General features: G+C 28.4%; 3 protein-coding genes across 3 annotated transcripts; 2 read left to right on the forward strand and 1 right to left on the reverse strand.

The window, feature by feature from the left end:
• Nucleotides 1–3,045: 3,045 nt before the first annotated feature.
• PGO_130730 (hypothetical protein, conserved) lies at nucleotides 3,046–5,130 on the forward strand (the record flags this gene model as incomplete). The annotated part of the gene is made up of 1 exon (XM_028689589.1): nucleotides 3,046–5,130. The coding sequence occupies one exon, from the start codon at nucleotides 3,046–3,048 to the stop codon at nucleotides 5,128–5,130; it is 2,085 nt and encodes a 694-aa protein (XP_028545390.1).
• A 942-nt stretch (nucleotides 5,131–6,072) lies between these two features.
• PGO_130740 (hypothetical protein, conserved) lies at nucleotides 6,073–8,965 on the forward strand (the record flags this gene model as incomplete). Its single annotated transcript, XM_028689590.1, has 4 exons — nucleotides 6,073–6,174; nucleotides 6,329–6,391; nucleotides 6,595–6,795; nucleotides 6,965–8,965. 4 exons carry the CDS (start codon nucleotides 6,073–6,075, stop codon nucleotides 8,963–8,965), a joined length of 2,367 nt encoding a protein of 788 aa, XP_028545391.1.
• Nucleotides 8,966–10,039: 1,074 nt separating this feature from the next.
• PGO_130750 (hypothetical protein, conserved) lies at nucleotides 10,040–17,952 on the reverse strand (the record flags this gene model as incomplete). Its single annotated transcript, XM_028689591.1, has 3 exons — nucleotides 10,040–16,858; nucleotides 17,049–17,101; nucleotides 17,253–17,952. The coding sequence occupies 3 exons, from the start codon at nucleotides 17,950–17,952 to the stop codon at nucleotides 10,040–10,042; spliced, it is 7,572 nt and encodes a 2,523-aa protein (XP_028545392.1).
• Nucleotides 17,953–18,171: the final 219 nt, after the last annotated feature.

Raw genomic sequence — 18,171 nt, forward strand, 5'->3', positions numbered from 1 at the left:
TTTTTTTGCGTCAATAAAAAAAGAAAAAGGCTTCTTTAATCAATTTTGTTCGTATTTTTACTTCAATTGGGAAAGTTTTGGATTTTTATTTCTTATTATGATTGTCAATAATATTTATAAAATATATTTGCTATAACATTTACTTTGTAACTAAATACATATATAATTTATATGTATATAAAATATATATTACTCGTGCTTTATTACCTGTTTGTGAAAAGGCGCTTTTTTTTTTTTCCTTTTTTTTTTTTTTTTTTTTTTTTTGCATACATGAGGTTAAAATTTTGATAATTTTTTTCAGTGAAAAAGCAAGTTCAATATCTATGCGCAAGTATTATTTCATGAACTAAAGGCTTCTATATATATATATATATATATTTATAAGTATACCTAAATGAACAGATTATGATATATGTATAACTTGTACAACATATGTCATGTCATAAGATACAGTGACGTCCTTTTATGTATTTTTTTTTTTTTTTTTTTTTTTTTTTTTTTTTTTTGCACTTTAACTAAAATGCTGGCTATCACTTTAGCAACGTTTTAAAAAAAAAGCAAAACTGCAGCACCGGGTTAATAGAAAAAGTATTTAAGTAGTACTCGATACAATAAAACTGACAAAAGAGGATGCCTTTAATAAACAATATTTGGGATTTAAATACGTTCTCTACATTTTTTCTCTTTTTTTTTTTTTTTCTTCTTATCGCTTTGCCAAATTTACTGCTATTTTATTTTTTCATAAAACTTGAAAAATAAGTTATAAAATTATACATGTTTTAAATGCGTGAATTTATGTAGTATAACGTTCACGCAGGAATTTACGAATGTAAAATAGTGCTTGCACACGTGTATATATATATATATATATATATATATATATATATATATATATATATATATATATATATATACATATGTATATATTTTCCACAGTGGCATATATAATGCACATGTACATTCAAGTAATTTCGCTGGAATTACGCTCTTCACTTTTTTCAAAAAGGTCGCATTTTTAATTCACGCAAAGTGGCAAAGTTAAAACAAGAACAAACCTTTAAAATATAAGCAAAAGACGAAAACATATAATATTAAATGAATAGCTTATAAGAAAGTCCAGTTATTTTTGCTTCTGTGCGTTAACCATTATATATTGTGTCGTTATAGTAAAATATATTTTTTTTTTTTTTTTTTTAAAGGTGGAGTCCCAAACTTTGCTTTCGAGGAAAATTTAATTTCAAAATAGAATATCATGCTCATAATTTGATTGCAAATGGTCTATCGTTCAAATACGCATTTAAATAGAGGAGTTTTTTAAAAAAACGTTTTTAAAAACGAGCTTTCAAAAGCTCTTTTGTTTCTTTTTCTTTTTTTCTTCACATTCTTCATTTTTTTTTTTTTTTTTTTTTGCAACTCAATGACTGCTTTAGATTTCCAAAAATGTATGTTTTCTTTTACCTTCAGAACTATGAATTTTTTATATAGGTGTATATTCATTTTTATCTGTAAACCCACTACCGTTGTTCATTTATAAAAAAGAGAGTGAAAAGGATGGGGGGACCACACATAAAAATTTAAAAGATTGAGGGAAAAAACAATTAACGCTCCACAAACATGCTTCTTACTTTTTTCTTACACTTTTGTCTGACTTTTCATTTTTAAATAATGCGCCAAAAAAAAAAAAAAAAAAGAAAAGAAAAGGCATGAATACAAAAATGCCCAAAATAGTTACAAAATTGGAAAAGTTCCATTTTTGAAGACCCACTAAATTCTGTAAATCGTTTACATGATAACCAAATTTCATAACTGGAAGGATGACCTCCACGTTTTGAAATTCCTACGTCAAAGGAAGCTTAACATGGTGAGAGTACAGTTAAAATCCCCATAATAATTATTCACATATTACAAATATGCACGTATAGCACATGTGTGGTCACATCAGAATATCAGTCTTTCACGTGAGCTACACATATAGCGCTGTTATTGCGCTTAATGCACATTATTATAGTATTCGTGAGATCATCCCTACCACACATTTTTAAAAATAACCATAAAATTTTTAAATAGTTAGAAGAGTTTTCACATTTCTTCTATGAATTGGATCTTCTGTTAATAAAAAAATTATTACCATATCACAATAAAAAAGCAAAAGGAAAATCATCCTTATTTTGCTTTTACCACTTTAATTTTTTCAATTTTGATTCCTCCCCTACTTGATGAAGGTGTTTTGAGCATGTGCATTATATGCACATTTGAGGGCAGTCGCAAACATGAACCCTGTATATGAATATATATATGCACTTACATTTCAGTGCAATGCATTTTCAAGAGGAACCAATTATCATCATTAGCTCGAAAAAAGGTGATAATATCACCTTAACGGTTAGCATGTGTAATTGTAACACAATATTTGTTTTTTCGAATGAAGAAAATGCAAAAAAAAAAGAAAAAAAAAGAATGCAAAAATTTCAATTTCAGTTACAATTGCAATTATATATTCTACTCTTGACATGCGTGACACGATACACAGGCACGAATTATTAAGTTTCCCCACATTGGTAATTTTTCAACAATTTCGTATTATTGAACAAAAACAAAGGATAAAAGGAAAATCCACTATTTCTAAAAAATTTGCATTTCTTCCCATTCGACCCATTCTTTTTATCATTATTTTATTATGCACACATTCGTATGACACAAGTGAGCAAGTTCACATTTATTAATAATTCTAACATATTCTCTTTGCATTATCCACTTGCCTTTTTACCTGTGCATTTAATTTTTTTCTTTTTTTTTTGTATGTGTGTGGGGCTTAAACAAATGTGAGGTATATATTTTTTTGACTCTTATATGACGAAATAGTAAAGGTGTTTATCAATGCAATTTAGAAAGTGCCTGCACATTTCGGTTGCACCCTTTACATATCAAATGCGTTGACGATATAGTAAGAATTACAACTAACTTTATCGCTCGTCTAAAAGATCCCATCAATCATAAAGGTAGGAATAATTGGGGTAAATAACCTTCATATTATTGCCAAACAAAATGAGTGCCAACAAAAGTTCAATCATAGAGGTGAATGCCATAAAGGCATATTACAAAAAGACATTCACTAATGAATTGTTATTGACCATCCAGAAGGAAATAAATATAGAAGACCTGCTATACTCGTATAACTATTATTCCAGTTTGCTTACGGAAGATGACAAGTTTGACAATGAAGAGGTAGGAAGTGATTATCTAAAATTTGAAGATGAAATAGAGGAATCAAAAATGTTAGATAGTGATAAGAAATATAAAGTAAGAAAAGAAAATTCCGATGAGGACATGATCAATTATTTCGACCCAAACATAAATGAAGAGTTGTATGAAGAAAAAATCGAGCAGACATTTGTTTATTTAGATAATTTCTTGAAATCATTTCATGTTTCAAATGATAATAACAATTCAGATGACATGCATATAATAAATGAAATACTTCAAAATTTAGTAGTGGAAAAAATAAATGAAGATGAGTATAAAATTTTGAATATGCAATGTGAAAAATCACAAATATATGAAATTACGTTAATTATTATTGCATACATTATTAGAAACATATTTAATTTAAGTTTGGGAAGAAAAATTATATTTTGCAATGAAAAAATGACAAATCTTCTCCTAAGAGCTTTATATAAACAAAATATATATATACAAATATTTACATTGAAAAATTTAAAAAAATATATGATAGAAGATGGAGAATATTATGAAGACATTCATTTAAAAATGATTAAAATTTGTATCTTTAGTAAATCACTTTGTTCATTCAATCGATCTAGTGAAATAGTAAAACTTCTAGTAAAAGAGAATATCCAAGTAAATGAAATATTTGATTTGGATTTTCTAAAAAAACTTAAACGAACATTGGAGAATTCAGATAATATTCAACGCTTGAGGTTGCTTGATCTTATTTCAGAATGTGCAAATATAAATAGCAAACAAATTTGCGACATTTTTCTAATCAAGAAAAAAAAAAATAAACCTTTGGATAGTGACGAAAAAGATAGTAATTCCGAAAAAGAAAAGGAAGAAACATACAACAATGATTTTCCATCATCAGGTACAGGGAAAAATGACGACATTATCAATTTGGAAATGTTCTCCTACGATAGCGAATACGAAGAAGGGAAATGCACCTATGATGATATATCGTTTGTGAGTAAAAATTTAGTAGAAGAAGAAATGAAAAATCACAATTTAAAATTAAGTGACATGTGTAAAATGATAAAAATTAATGTGTATAAATATTTGCACATGATTTATGAAAAAGAAGATTTATTATTAAAAATAAATGTGTTAGAGATTTTTTCCAAATTTGTCCAAAATGAATACTACAGTGATAACAGTACAGTTGAAAACAGCTATTTTTTACATACAGTACTGAAAGACCTCAAAAATGTAGATGATGAAATTCTTCCGTTAAGTATTTTGAACTCACTAATTTGTTATGCAAAAATGAATTCATCACTTCTTCATTTTATAGTCAATACACATGATAATATTTTGTTGAAGACCATAATTTATTATCTTACCAGTAATGCAGATTCTAGTAGTAACGTCAATGTGGAAAAGTTAATTGTAGGCTTAAAATCATTTGGGTACTTTTTTTCACTTAAAGAATCTAGCCAAGTTCTTATGAATCTAAATTCAAGTGCTCATCTTATTGCCATCAATAATATAAGTACACATTCACACACAAGCGTTCTAAGACATGCCTTAAATATATGGACAAAAATATTAAGTTCAGAATCCATGAGTTTTGAATGGTATAAAGAACTGATTCATAATATTCTCTTTCAAAAAGTTATTGCAATACTCAAAGAATTAGATGATGAAACAATTCAAATAAATACATATGAAGTTCTACATGCCATGGTCACATATGACATTACTGATTTTATTATACAAGAACATTGGCTCCTTAGAACTCTCAAAAACAATTTTGTAAACAATAGTTACGAACTTAAAATGAGTAGGTATAACTTTTTTAACCACCTGTATGAACTTAACAAAATTACTATAACCAATGATGCTTTTGCAGATAACTTAATTAGTAATTTTTTGGAAAAAATACCAAAAAGGTACTAGTTGAAAAGACAGAGAAAAAATGGAGAAATAATTCGGTTTGGAATTACATTCCACCGCATTTTGCATTTTTTTAAAAATTCGAAAATGCGAAAATTTTGAAGTTTTTTTTTTTTTTTTTTTTTTTTTTTTTTTTTTTTTTTTTCCCTACCATTCTCTTAATATATACATCATTATAGATGAAGAAAGAAAAATATGATATGTTAAGTGTTTTTAAATAGTATACATTTTTTATATGTTTTTACAAAAGTGTCTACTTTTTTTTTTTTTTTTTTTTTTTTTCCAATTCCTATTTTTGCTTGCATTTTAAAATTCCCAATTGTGTGACGTCTAACTTGAGTTAACAAAGTGAAAAATATTATGCTGCATAAAATTTTATCTTTAAAAATGATGCTTATTAGCCAAGTGAAATTTGTTACATAAGGAATTCATAAACTTGTGACGAAAAAGAATATATATAAACACGAACGAGTCCACATATCCTTAAATGCTTCTATTTTACGTGTGTTAAGAATTGAAAAACGGCTTCTACATATTTTTGCACAGGGGGAAAGGAGTAAAACGGTAAGCTGGTGAAGAGACAATATGTTGAACTTGTAAAATTCTAAGAATAAAGAAATATACATGGTTTGATTAATCCTTTTTTTTCCATCTGCATTGTTATTCATCTCTAGAAGGGATTATAAACGTACGAATCTATTCTACACGCAGATACACACACGGACACAGAGACAAACACATGGAATTTTCGTACCCTTATGCGAGCACGCATGTATTGTCCTCATAAATGCATATATAAAAATTTTCACACTAAACAGGCAGGGTATTCACTCCAAGCTGAGTACAAAGAATAGCAGTTATATAACCCAGAATTTTAATTCACACATTTGGGAAAATTCACACAAAGTATACTTATCGAATTATGTACTATTGAGAAAACTGAAAATGTCTTTAGAAATCGGTTCTACACATGCAATTCAGATAAAATGCTCCTACATGATAGAAAAATACAAAAAGAAGCTGAAGAAGCTGAAACGGCTTAAAAGGGTAAGAAGGAAAAAAAAGTGTAAAAAAAAAGGATGAATATACCAAATATATAAAGTTCATGGTGCGAAAGGGATGGGGTCACACGAATGTCATGTTTGCAGGATTTTTTGAACATACACACATGGTTTGCATCCACTTCAATAAACATTCGTAGGAGATGAAGTCGTTCTTTGAGAAAAAGAGAATGGAAAACTACATTGACAGATATTTTATTAACGTAGGGATAAGAAGTTCATTGATGTTTCCCCGAAGGGGTGTATTGTTTTTTCATTACTTCTTTTTTACTCTATTTATTTTTATTTTTTTCAATGCATTATCACCAAATGAAGTAAAAGATTGAAACATGCACTCACATGCTATGCCATTTTTGGCTTATTCATTTCCTTTCTGTCGGATTATTGGTCCCTTTTTTCTTTGTAGAAAGAAAGAGAGCATCTACACTGCGAATTAGCTAAAGAGAAAGAAAAAATACATTTAGAACATCTGGAAAAATTAAAGGAGATATACAACAACTATTTTGCAGATATATTTTTGTATGAACAAGAATACTATCAATGTATTTATAAAGTATTCAAGAATTTGCTACTAAAGAAGGAAGAAATTGATGAGAAGGAAAAACGAGTTCTTAAGTTACAAGTGCGTTGTAATCAATAGGATTTTTTTTAAAAAATAAAATAAAAATAAAAATAGTAAATTACTAACTTATGACTTATTTGTTTTTATTACTGTAAATCTTTACTTTACTAACTTGCGTAATTTTATTCTCTTTTTTGTTTCCCCATTTTTGAAGGAACAAGTATATATGATGTTTTCAGACAAAAATATAAACACATACACAATTTGGGAAAACAAAACTGAACATGCAAACAATAATTTCTTGATTGACAATGAGAAACAAACAGAACATGGGGAAGATAAAAAGAATTTTGATATAGAAAATTTGTGCCAACTAAATATAAACGAAATTTATCAAAGCATCATCCTCAATCAAAGTGAAAAAACACACACACACAATGACGAAGGTGATTATATATCTAACACAATCAGATGCAAGATTAAAAATGAGGAAAATCCCCCTATCACCCTTTTCTCAGATGAACAAAGTAAAGTCTCTAGTGAACTGTGTATAAATTTATCAAAAAAGGAGAAAAGTGATCATGAAATGGAAGATAATGAAAAAAATATCACGGATAAGGGTAACATGATTTGTGTGCTCAGTCCACACGGAAAAAAAGCTACTGCAGTAGAGGAAGCCCTTGAGGAAGTAGCAACTGACACGGGCAATGGTATGATCCAAGATGTTTGCAATGAAATGATCAAGGAAGTGTACAATGAAACAATCGAAGAAGTAGAAACTTCCGGAGATGTGCTAGAAAATGCATTCGAATTGAAAGACAATTCTGATTATGAAGAAGAAATTCAAACAAATACGCCCACTTCAGGTGAAAAAATTAAGCAAGAAAATTGGCATACAGAAGACGTAAAACATGCATACCTAAACGTGGAAGAAGAAAATTATAATCATAATAAGGATTACTTAGGTCGAGAAAAAAGTTCTAATAAATGTGAAGATGAAAAGGAAAAAATACATTCCAAATCGAAAGAAGCAAAATATTGTGATCAAATGTTTGAAAAAAGCGAAACAGAGAATGATAGAAACAATGTATTTATAGATGAGCAGGATGAAATTAAATGCTCCAGAAATATGGATACATTAGAGGGGGAAAGAAATACTCCCAGGAATCCTTGCATTTTAAACCATAATGATGAATACATAAATAATGAAAATTTAAAAAGTGTGGAATATATATACACCAATGCAGGGGATGAAAAATGCCCAAGCAACGATATCGATGAAGATGTGTTACATGAACAAATTAGGAAAGTGGTAGCAAATAGTAACATTTGTGAAACTAGCCAAATGGAAGATGAACAAAAGGGAACCGAAGAATTTGATGATGTTATAGAAAATAATATAAACTTTAATATATCTAGTTACTTTAGTGGAAGTTATGATGATATTAACGATTCTGGGGAATTGGGAAAAATTGATGAAAATATAGTTCCATTGAATAATGATACTTTTTATAATGATATTGACAATCCAGAATATGGCATGATAGAAGAACATAGTTCTGTTGTAAATTCTACAGAATTGATAAACGACCTTAAGAAAAATCATGACCAAATCGAAATACAAAATGGGGAAGAGTCCACAATATTTAGCACAGGAGAAGATTCCCATGTGGAAAAAGAACTACACAATGAAGTGGTCGATGCAATGTCCAAAGAACAAAACGATTTGGTAAAAAGCGTGGAAACCAATTCGAAAGGAGATAAAGCACTTGCACTGACACTCACACCGATTAACGAGAACATGAGGAACAGCGATGAATATATGAAAGAGTTCAATGAAGAGAACCAAAAAATTCATTCATCAAAACATAGTACATTATATTCTTATCACAACGAATATTTCATACCGATTGAAAAAATGCAAACCTTTGAAAACTACGCCGAAAAAATTAGCCGATTGGAAAATTATGAAAATATGCTGCATTTTATAAACTCTGGAGATGCCACCCAAAGGGGAAATGCTAGTCATTCAAGTCGCACAGATGATGCTAAACAAAATGGTGTTACTGCAAGCACGATAAATCAGCCAGTTCATAATAAACCGAACGTGAATTTGGAATTAAACAGAGTTGAAGAGTTGATAAATTACATGAGTGCGAAAAAGAACGAAATAGCAAAAAATGGTTTTAAAAAGAAAAAAAAGGATATTAAGTAAAATGGCTAGTCCTTAATTCCCATAAAAAAAAAAGGTCACAACGTTGTTCATGCTTATACATATATATGCATACGTTTACTCGCAAAAAGACATCTATGAGTGCATATTATTTTATAGGGGAGTAGTTCTATCCGTTTTTTTTTTATTTTATTTTATTTTTTTTTTTTTCTTTTGAAAAAGCCTTCGTGATAAACACACTGTGTATGCATGTATGAGATAACTGTTAAAACGTGTGTTGAATTTTCCAAATTGCTAAACAAATGCATGCAAAATTTTTTTACACTATTTTGAATATGAGTCAAAATTTATAAACTTCATTTTATTAAAAGAAGTATATTTAATGAAAGAAAAAAAAAAAGAGGAAAACAAAAATACTAAGGGAATCCCTTTTTGGAGTTTTTTTCCTTGTGTCTTCCACCTTTCAAATTGGAGATCTCAATTTTCATCAATCTTCACACGCATCGTTGGTATTGAAAAAAATTATTCATGTGAAAATGTCATAATTCATAATGAGCAAACATACATATATAAGCTTACTTCATAAGCTTGGAAGTCATTAATTTAAAAAAAAAAAAAAAGAAAAAAAAAGGAAAGAATAAAGGGTAAATAATATGACTTAAAAGAAATAAAACCTAAAAATATAAAAAAAAAGTATTTTTATCACTTAAAAAAGGTGTGATATTCAACACAGCTAAGCATTTTAGCTTTGGCTCTGCTTCAAAATAAATTTTTTTGCAGAAGATTGTTTGGGTTTTTCTTTAGTGCATATTTTAAATGCGTCATTGTCAAATGGTTATCTTTTTCCCATGCTCAATTATTGGCACGTAAGGCGGGTTCCCCATTGCATGTATACAAATACACATACATTGCTATTATTTTTCACAAATATTTATTGTTCTTCCCTATACACACACATTATATATATATATATATATATGCACACCAAACTGCATGCAATAACTCCAATAATGCAACACATGCAAAGTTCCTTCGAGGAAAAATTACTTCAAAATATTCGGTGCATCACTGGGAGACATTTATGTATTTACTCCATCTTTTCATTCCGCTTGTTTCTTAATTTTTTTCAAACTTCTTTTGATTTTTATTCATCATGATAGACTTATTAAGCAGGGTTTTGTCAAGCTGTTCTATTATATTATTTCCTTTGTTACTCCCGATATTTCCTGCGCTATTTCCACTACCATTAGCGCCCGTCTCATTGAGGAGCTCGCGTCCATTTTGTTGCATGCCCTTCATAAATCCCTTTATCCTAACCATGTTCGAGTTTTTATTTACATTTTGGTCTATTAAATTGGTTCTACTGTTACTTCTGTTGTGTTTATTTATATGCACATCTTTATTTTCATCCTCTAAATTATGCGTGTTCATGTTTGACCTTTTCAAATACGTCGCATTGTTTATATTCTCATTCATCGTATTATCCCTACTAGTATTTCTGTTTACATTTTCGTGTTGTTTAATACTTTTTTCAGAAAACATGTGTTTTCTTTCTTTTAAATTTCTAGAAATGTTTTCTTCATGTAATTCTTGTTTTTTAATTTTTGTATTATTATGTATAATATCATTTCTATAATTTTGGGATGGGTTATTATTAGTGTTATAATAGATGTTGCTACTATTGTTTCGCATTGTCAATTTGTTCTCTTTGTTGTATTTAATGTTATTTGAATTTAATTTTCCACAAGTTTCTTCATTGTTTGCAAAGTTATTATTTCGAAAAATATTACTGTCACTATTGTATCCATTATCTGGCATTGTTTTCATGTTGTTCTTTTTTTTTTGAAAGGATAAATGTGTAACACGGTTCTTCATGATGTTATTACCATTTCCATAATCGTAACTATAGTCATCTTCGTGGCCATTTCCGTTTGTGTTTCCATTGCCTCCATTGTGATCTCTATCTTCCGTAGTGTTGTTCCAACCTTTGTGCACCATTTCGATTCCTCTACCCTTATTATTCATGTTGATATTGTTGTAATTTCCTACATTTTCACATTCATACGAGTCATTCATGTTTTTACCATTCAATGATTTTTCCATATTATGATAAAAATCGTCATTTTCCTTTTCATTACGAACCTCGGAAGGATTGTAATATTTTTCAGAATTTACATCTTCTAAAAATTCATTAAAACTAGTTTCTTTTTTTAAGGCATCATTCTCATCGTTATTGTAATTAAAAAGGTTTTCATTATTGTTCTTTTTGTTCGTTTTTGTAAAATTATTATTTTTCAAATTTTCCATTTGTTTGTTAAATGGAAAAGTTTTCTTTTTATTACTTTGCATTAAACTTGACATGTGATTTATGGATTGCATATTTTTATTCACCAAATTATCTATCTTATTCAGGGATGCAAGATTTTTTCTATTTTTGTTTGTTGTTGGATTATTATTATGATCACCTCTAAGGGTATTGTTTTCCCCTGTATGGGTGCTGATTCCGTTATTCGCTGTGGGAGGAAAACATCTCGAAACGTTCTCGACTGAATGTACATGGCTGTTAATTTTGTGCAAATTATCATTAATATTATTTATGTTATTGTTTATATGATCCACATCATTATTAATAGTACTAATGTTCTTATTAATACCATCAATACTTTGGACATGCCCTTTGGGTTTATTCTGTCCATAATTGTCATATTCCGTCATCATGTTCATACCTTTTTGTTCATAATTTTCTAAATACATATCATCATCATATTTGTTTTTATTTTTATCAGAGTATGTTCCGTAATTACTTTTTATATCTATCAAATCGGACTCTATTAAATTATTTACATTTAACGATGACAAAATATTGTTGTTATTTTCCTGATTTTTTATTTCCTTCAAATCCATACGCGAAACGTTTTTCGAATTTAAGGTGTCATTGAAATTGCTATTTCCCATTTTGATATTTGTGCTCATGTTGTTGATGTTGTAGCTGTTGTGGCTGTTGTGCTTGTTGTAGTTGTTGCAATTGTAGTTGTTATAGTTGTTGTTATTATGTGTGTTTTCCTTGGAATTTGGGTTCATATTCCCAGGTGCTTTGTCACTATTGGTATAGGAATTAGTTGTGTATGCGCTATTTTGCTTAGTATACTTCCTCTCCTCCAGATTTTTATCATCATCCATATGTTCATTATCATTGTAACCGTAATTGTATTTATTTTTCATCGTCATATGGTTTCTGTTTCTACCTTCCTCGGTAACATAATTATGAGTTCCCACTTTCCCCATTCCTTTTTTATAATGTCCATTGTTTGGGTCATTAGAATAGTTGTCATAATTTCGGTTTTCATTGTAATTTTTCATGTATTCATTAAGATTATTGGAATTATTGGCATTATTATTATCCATTTCATTGACCAAATCGCTAGTAATATTGCTAGTCATATCATTATCTGTACGTTTTTCGTAATTTTCCTCGTTCGTCTTAGTCATCTCGCTCACGTAATTATTGCTGACTCCTTGATTGTCATTATTCGCGTTGAATTTATTAATTGGATCAAATGATTCTTTATCAAAGTTATTTCTTAATCTTGTCCCTACGTTACTCATAGGGACATTGCTCTTGAGGTACTTGTTTTTATTAGATGTGTTCTCCAAACAATTTCCCACATCAACAGCTTGAGAATATTCTACTGTATTCTTTACAGCATAAGAGAGAACGCTAGGACCATTTTTATCGATCATACTTATGTGCGAAGCATCTATTCTCGACCCATTCTTATCATAATTAAAAGTATTATCCTTCATATATTTTGATTCCATATAATTATCTGCTTTAGTTTTGGAATAGGGTCCCATGTCATTATTGTTAACATGATCTGGAGGAAAATTTGCCTCGGACAGTCCTAAACTGTTATTATTTTTATATTTTAAAAAGGGTTTATTTTTGAAGTTTTCATTTATCATACTATCAATATATTGAATACTATTATTAATTTCCAGGTTGTTGTAGTTAAAATTTATGCTTTTTTTTCTATTTCTTCTTATTAAATCTAATTTGTTTTTCCCAATAATTTTCACCTTTACTCTGTTTTTAGAATTACTAGCTCTAGATAAATTTGAACTCAGTTTTCTATTATCTAAATTTTTTAACGATATAATTGCACCTTTTCCGCTTTTACTTCGACAGTCTTGTAATTTGTTCAACAAATTGATTTCATTTTCTTTTTCCTTCAAAGATTTTTCTTTATTTTTGAGTTGTTCATGCAAAAGTTTCAACTGTTCTTGTATAAATTCAGTATCCTTTTCATGTTTCTCTTTCATGAGTAAGAATTGCTTTTTCTCTGCTTCTAAACTATTTCTATCAATCTGAATAACCGTTTGTTCATCTAGCAGCTCCTTTTCTCGTTTCCCGATCATTTGAAATTGAGCTTCCTTTTGTTTCAAGCTATTTTTATAATTAACCAATTGGTCTTTAACTTTTTGTAGTTCGTTTTTTTTTTCCTTAAGTTTTTTTTCTCTTCCTTGCAACTTACCACTATATTCCTTAAGATCACTATCAAATTCGTTCAACTTTTCCTTTTTCTTATGTAGTTCATCTTCATTTTTCTTTTGCTCCTTTTCCTTTTCAATTAAATCGATTTCTTTTGTTTTTAAGTTTTTATCATAATTTAACAATTCTTCCTTATTTTTTTTAATTTTTTCTAATTGTTCATCGAATATTTTTCGTGACTCTTCTATCTGCATTTTGTCATTATTTAGACCTTGCTCTCTTTCATCTAAATCGAATTCTCGTTTTTCAATTTCTTCCTTTTCCTTTTCTAAACATTCCTTCTCCTTATTTAAATCTTCCTGCTGTTGCGACAAATTTATTATACGAATTTTTATATCGTTTTCTTCCTTTTCTTTAAAGTTTTTATAATTTTTTAATTCTATTTCTATTTGTTCTTTCTCCACTAGTAAATTTTCCTTTTCTAAATTAATCTTTTCTTGTTGTACATACAATTTGTCTTTCTCTTCCTCGATGTCAAGATAAACTCTTTTCTTGTAGTTCTCCAATTCTTCTTGTTCTTTCATTATAAGGTATTTCATTTTGTTTTTCTCTTCATCTAACTGTTCATACCTTTTTTGTATACTCTCTTCATATTTTTCACACTTTGCTCGAAATTCTTCTTCATATATCTTTTTTTGATGCTCAAAATTGTCTCTATCTTTGAGTATATTCTTTTTTTCATTGGCAATTTCGTTCTGCAGTTTTCTGGTCTCCTCTTCATATTTTTTTTCTAATAACAATTTTTCATTTTCCAAATTTTCTTTGAATTTTTTTTCAACATAAATTTTGAATTTTTCTTTATCATCTTCCATATTTTTTAGCATGGCTCTTTTTTCGTTTTCAATTTCATCTTTCATCCTTTTATTTTCTTTTTCTATATTTTCCAGCATTCTATTTTTAGTATTTTCAATGTCTTCTAGCATAATCATTTTCCTTTTCTCCACATCATCTATCATTAACATTCTTTCTTTTTTCAATTCCTCCCTCATGAAATTTATTTCGTTTTCCTTTTCTATCTTTAAATGATTTTTTTCATTCATGAGCTTCATTTTTTCTTGTTCCAATTCATCTAAAACTTTCAATTTCTCATTTTCTACTTCTTTTTTCTTTTTATTTAATTCATCAACTAACTCATTATATTTGTCAATTCTGCTTTTTAATTCGTTTTCCTTTATGAGGTTACTTCGTTCATTTCGTCTCAATTCTTCTTCCTTATTATGTAAATTGTTGTATTCACATTCGATTATTTTTTTCTTTTCTTTCTCTAACGAGTCTAATTCCTTTTTTAGCATTTCCAATTCATTTTTTTCTTTCATATTTAGTAATTTTTCTTCTTCTAAATCTTTTTTGTCATTACTTAGCATTTTTTCCTTTCTTTCCATGTTTTTTCTCTCATTTTCGATTTCCTTTTCTCTCTCTTCCATTTCTTTAATTTTTTTATTAAACATCCCAAACTTCTCATCATATTCATGCAATTTGTTTTTGCATTTATTTTCTATAGCAATGCATTCATTCATTTTTTCTAACAATTCTTTCTGAGCATTATCATACTTAATTTTTATAGAATTGACATATTTTTCTTTTTCTTCGATTTCGTTCTTTTTCTTATCAATCATTACTTCCTTTTCTTTAATTTGAGAATGAATTTTATCTATCTCCTTTTCTTTTTCTGCTAACATTTCAACCTTTTTTTCAAAATTATCCTTTTTTTTTTTAAATAAATTCTTTTCCGTTTCTAGCATCTGTCTACCCTCTTCCATGTGTAGCTGTAATCGAGCCATTTGTTTACTTGCTTGACATACGCATACAATGTTTTTAATATCATTCTTCTTTTTTATATTTTTGTCGAACGAGAATAGATCCTCGTAGTTATTTAATAACGATTGTACTTTATTCTTTTCATTTATCACATACAAATTATAATTTTCGTTTTTGTTATCCGTATACGATTCCTCCTTGTGTGAATATTTTGACTCTTTTTCATTGTTGTGATTTAGGTTACTCATATGCTTTTTCCTTAGTTCATTGAGATCCAGATTTTTCAGATTGGGTAAATCGTGATTATTCTTCAAATTGGTAGGGTTATTATTGACATTGTGATGTGCATCGATATAATTGTTGTTACTGTGAATGTTTCCATTATTATCATCTACGGTGCTTACATCATAATTGAGATTCTTATTCAGTTCATTTGTTTTTACATCGTCTGGGATATTCCTAGAGAAAACTCCATTACTATTGTTATTTTTTAATTGCAAATATTTTTCATAGCCTGAAATACTCCTCGATTCTCTGTCATTGTAGTAGTTTACTCTGGCTTGTGTATCATCTGCGTAATTTATATAATTACTAACTCTGTCAATGGCTTGTCTTCCAACATTCACATTAGTCGAATTTGAACGTCTGTGATTTGAATTTTTGTAGTCATAATGGAGTGCAATTTTATTCTTATAATAATTATCTACATGATTATTTTTTACATTATCCAATTTAAAATTTGTTCTACTTGATTCTTCATCATTATTTTTGTTAATATTCATCAAATTTTCTAAAATTTTTTTCTTCTTGCTGCTCATATCACTTTCGTTAGTGGCCACTTTATGTCTGACGTCGCTGTTGTAGTTATACTTATTGAACATGTCTAATTCCCTCTCGTTGGATCCTTTTTTTTCACTGGTAAAAATTTCCTCCTTCTTTCTATTATGCATTGCATTATTCACTGCATTGTTCATTGCGTTGTTCATTGCGTTGTTCATTGCATTGTTCATTGCATTATTCATAAAATTGCTCCTCAATTCTTTTCTGGAGTTGTTTTCATTATAAAAAGCCATATTGTTAGAATACATATCGATATTGTCTTTTTTCGTTTTACTATATGTCTTTTCCTTTATTTCATTTATGTAACTTGGGTACTCTTTTTCGTAGAGAAAATTATGTTTATGTTTTTCTTGCAACTCACTTAGTTTATTTGTATCATTGTAAGCAGATAAATTGCTGTTTAACTTTTCTATATCATTATTATACAAAATATTCATATCTATTTTTTTTGAATTATTATGCTTTGGAATATCAACACCTGTAGAATTGTATCTAATATTATTCTTAAAATCAATTTCATGATTATTATTAAGATTCTCATTATATGTTCTATTACTAAATGGAAAATTATAATTAGTTTCCTTGTTATCTTCATTCATTCTTTTATTATCATCATTTCTATGAAACATATTTTTTACATTACTACTACCACCTTTTAAATTTCCCAAATAATCCCCATTGTTTGTATTGTCTGTAAGTAAATCATAGTTATTCATTTTTTGGTCTTCTTTCTTTATATTTTCACAGTCCTCTAGAATTGCATTGTCAATATTTTTTTCCTTAGAATCCTAAAAGGTTAGAAGAATAATGCTCGATATATAACAATAAATGGTAATCATTTCGGAGAAAATTAAGCTCACGGAAAAACGTTGCGCATGAGGTAGTTTCTGCTATAACAGATGCTGTGTTCATATATGACAGTAATAACAACAGAATTGACGTAAACATTTAACATTTATATCATGAAAAGGTGGTTACCGCCGTTGAGAATTTATGAATATTTTCTGATCCCTGCCTATTTTGCGTATGTTCTAAAAAAACAAGAAAGAGAAGAGGTATAATATAAAAAATGATGATAGAGCTGTGGCACACTTGCTGCATATATGTAATTTTATACTTTTCTTGTTTAGACGGATTTAATACAAAAACGTCAAAAAAATGAACTAATTTTAAATTGCATACTTTTGTTATATCTATGGAGTGATTCATACATCTCTACGTTTACATGATTATTTGTATTTATCTCTCCAAGTGCATAAAACTTTCTCTTTGAATTAACTGCTTCACTGCAATTTCTGCTGGATGAATTGTAACTGGGTACCTTACTATTAAAATTGTTATAATCAGTTTTAAAGTTATAATATTTGTTCTTTTTTGTGTTAGATACTAAAACTTTACTTTTATTTGTTGTATTAGTACCATTTCTATCGAACAGTCTATGCTTAACTGTTGATTTGTTATTACTGTTTGATTCTTGCCTAATTTCCTCATTGTAATTGTTATTTTTTGTAAATAATTTTTCGTACTTGTCGATATAATTTTTTCCATTTTGCATAGAAGCTTTTTTAGTTTCTTTAATGTTTTTATTACTTATGTATGAATCATGACTACTTACTTTTTCTTTATCCGTTTGGTCTTCGTTTTCTTGTTCCAGTTCTATTTCCGTTTTCGCTTTCGTTTCTGTTTCAGAGTTGTTGTCTTTTTCCCTTTCTGTCTCCTTTTTGTCTATATGATTGTTATCTATGCTAGCATAATTTAAAGGGTTGTCATTTTTGTACTTATTTTTTATTTCTTCAATGGTTTTACACTTGCCTATTAAATTTGCATCATTCTCTGTTACATTACTTGCATATACACTATTATTTTCAATAAATGTTTTCATTCTATTTAATGTCTTACTTTTTAATTTATGTACCGTGGTGCTGCCAAATTGAAATGGTCTTTATGATTTACGAAGGATGTTCGAAAAGGTAAAAAAAAAAAAAAAAAAGCAGGATTCAGAGAAGGAAAAGAAGATGTCGAAATATAATTTCGTGTCATATTTGCGTTGATAGTTTTTTTCCTTTTTTTTTTCTACTTTATAATTATTTCACACTTTAAA

Source organism: Plasmodium gonderi (assembly GCF_002157705.1).
Source record: "Plasmodium gonderi DNA, contig: Chr13, whole genome shotgun sequence".
Classification (NCBI taxonomy): Eukaryota; Apicomplexa; class Aconoidasida; order Haemosporida; family Plasmodiidae; genus Plasmodium; species Plasmodium gonderi.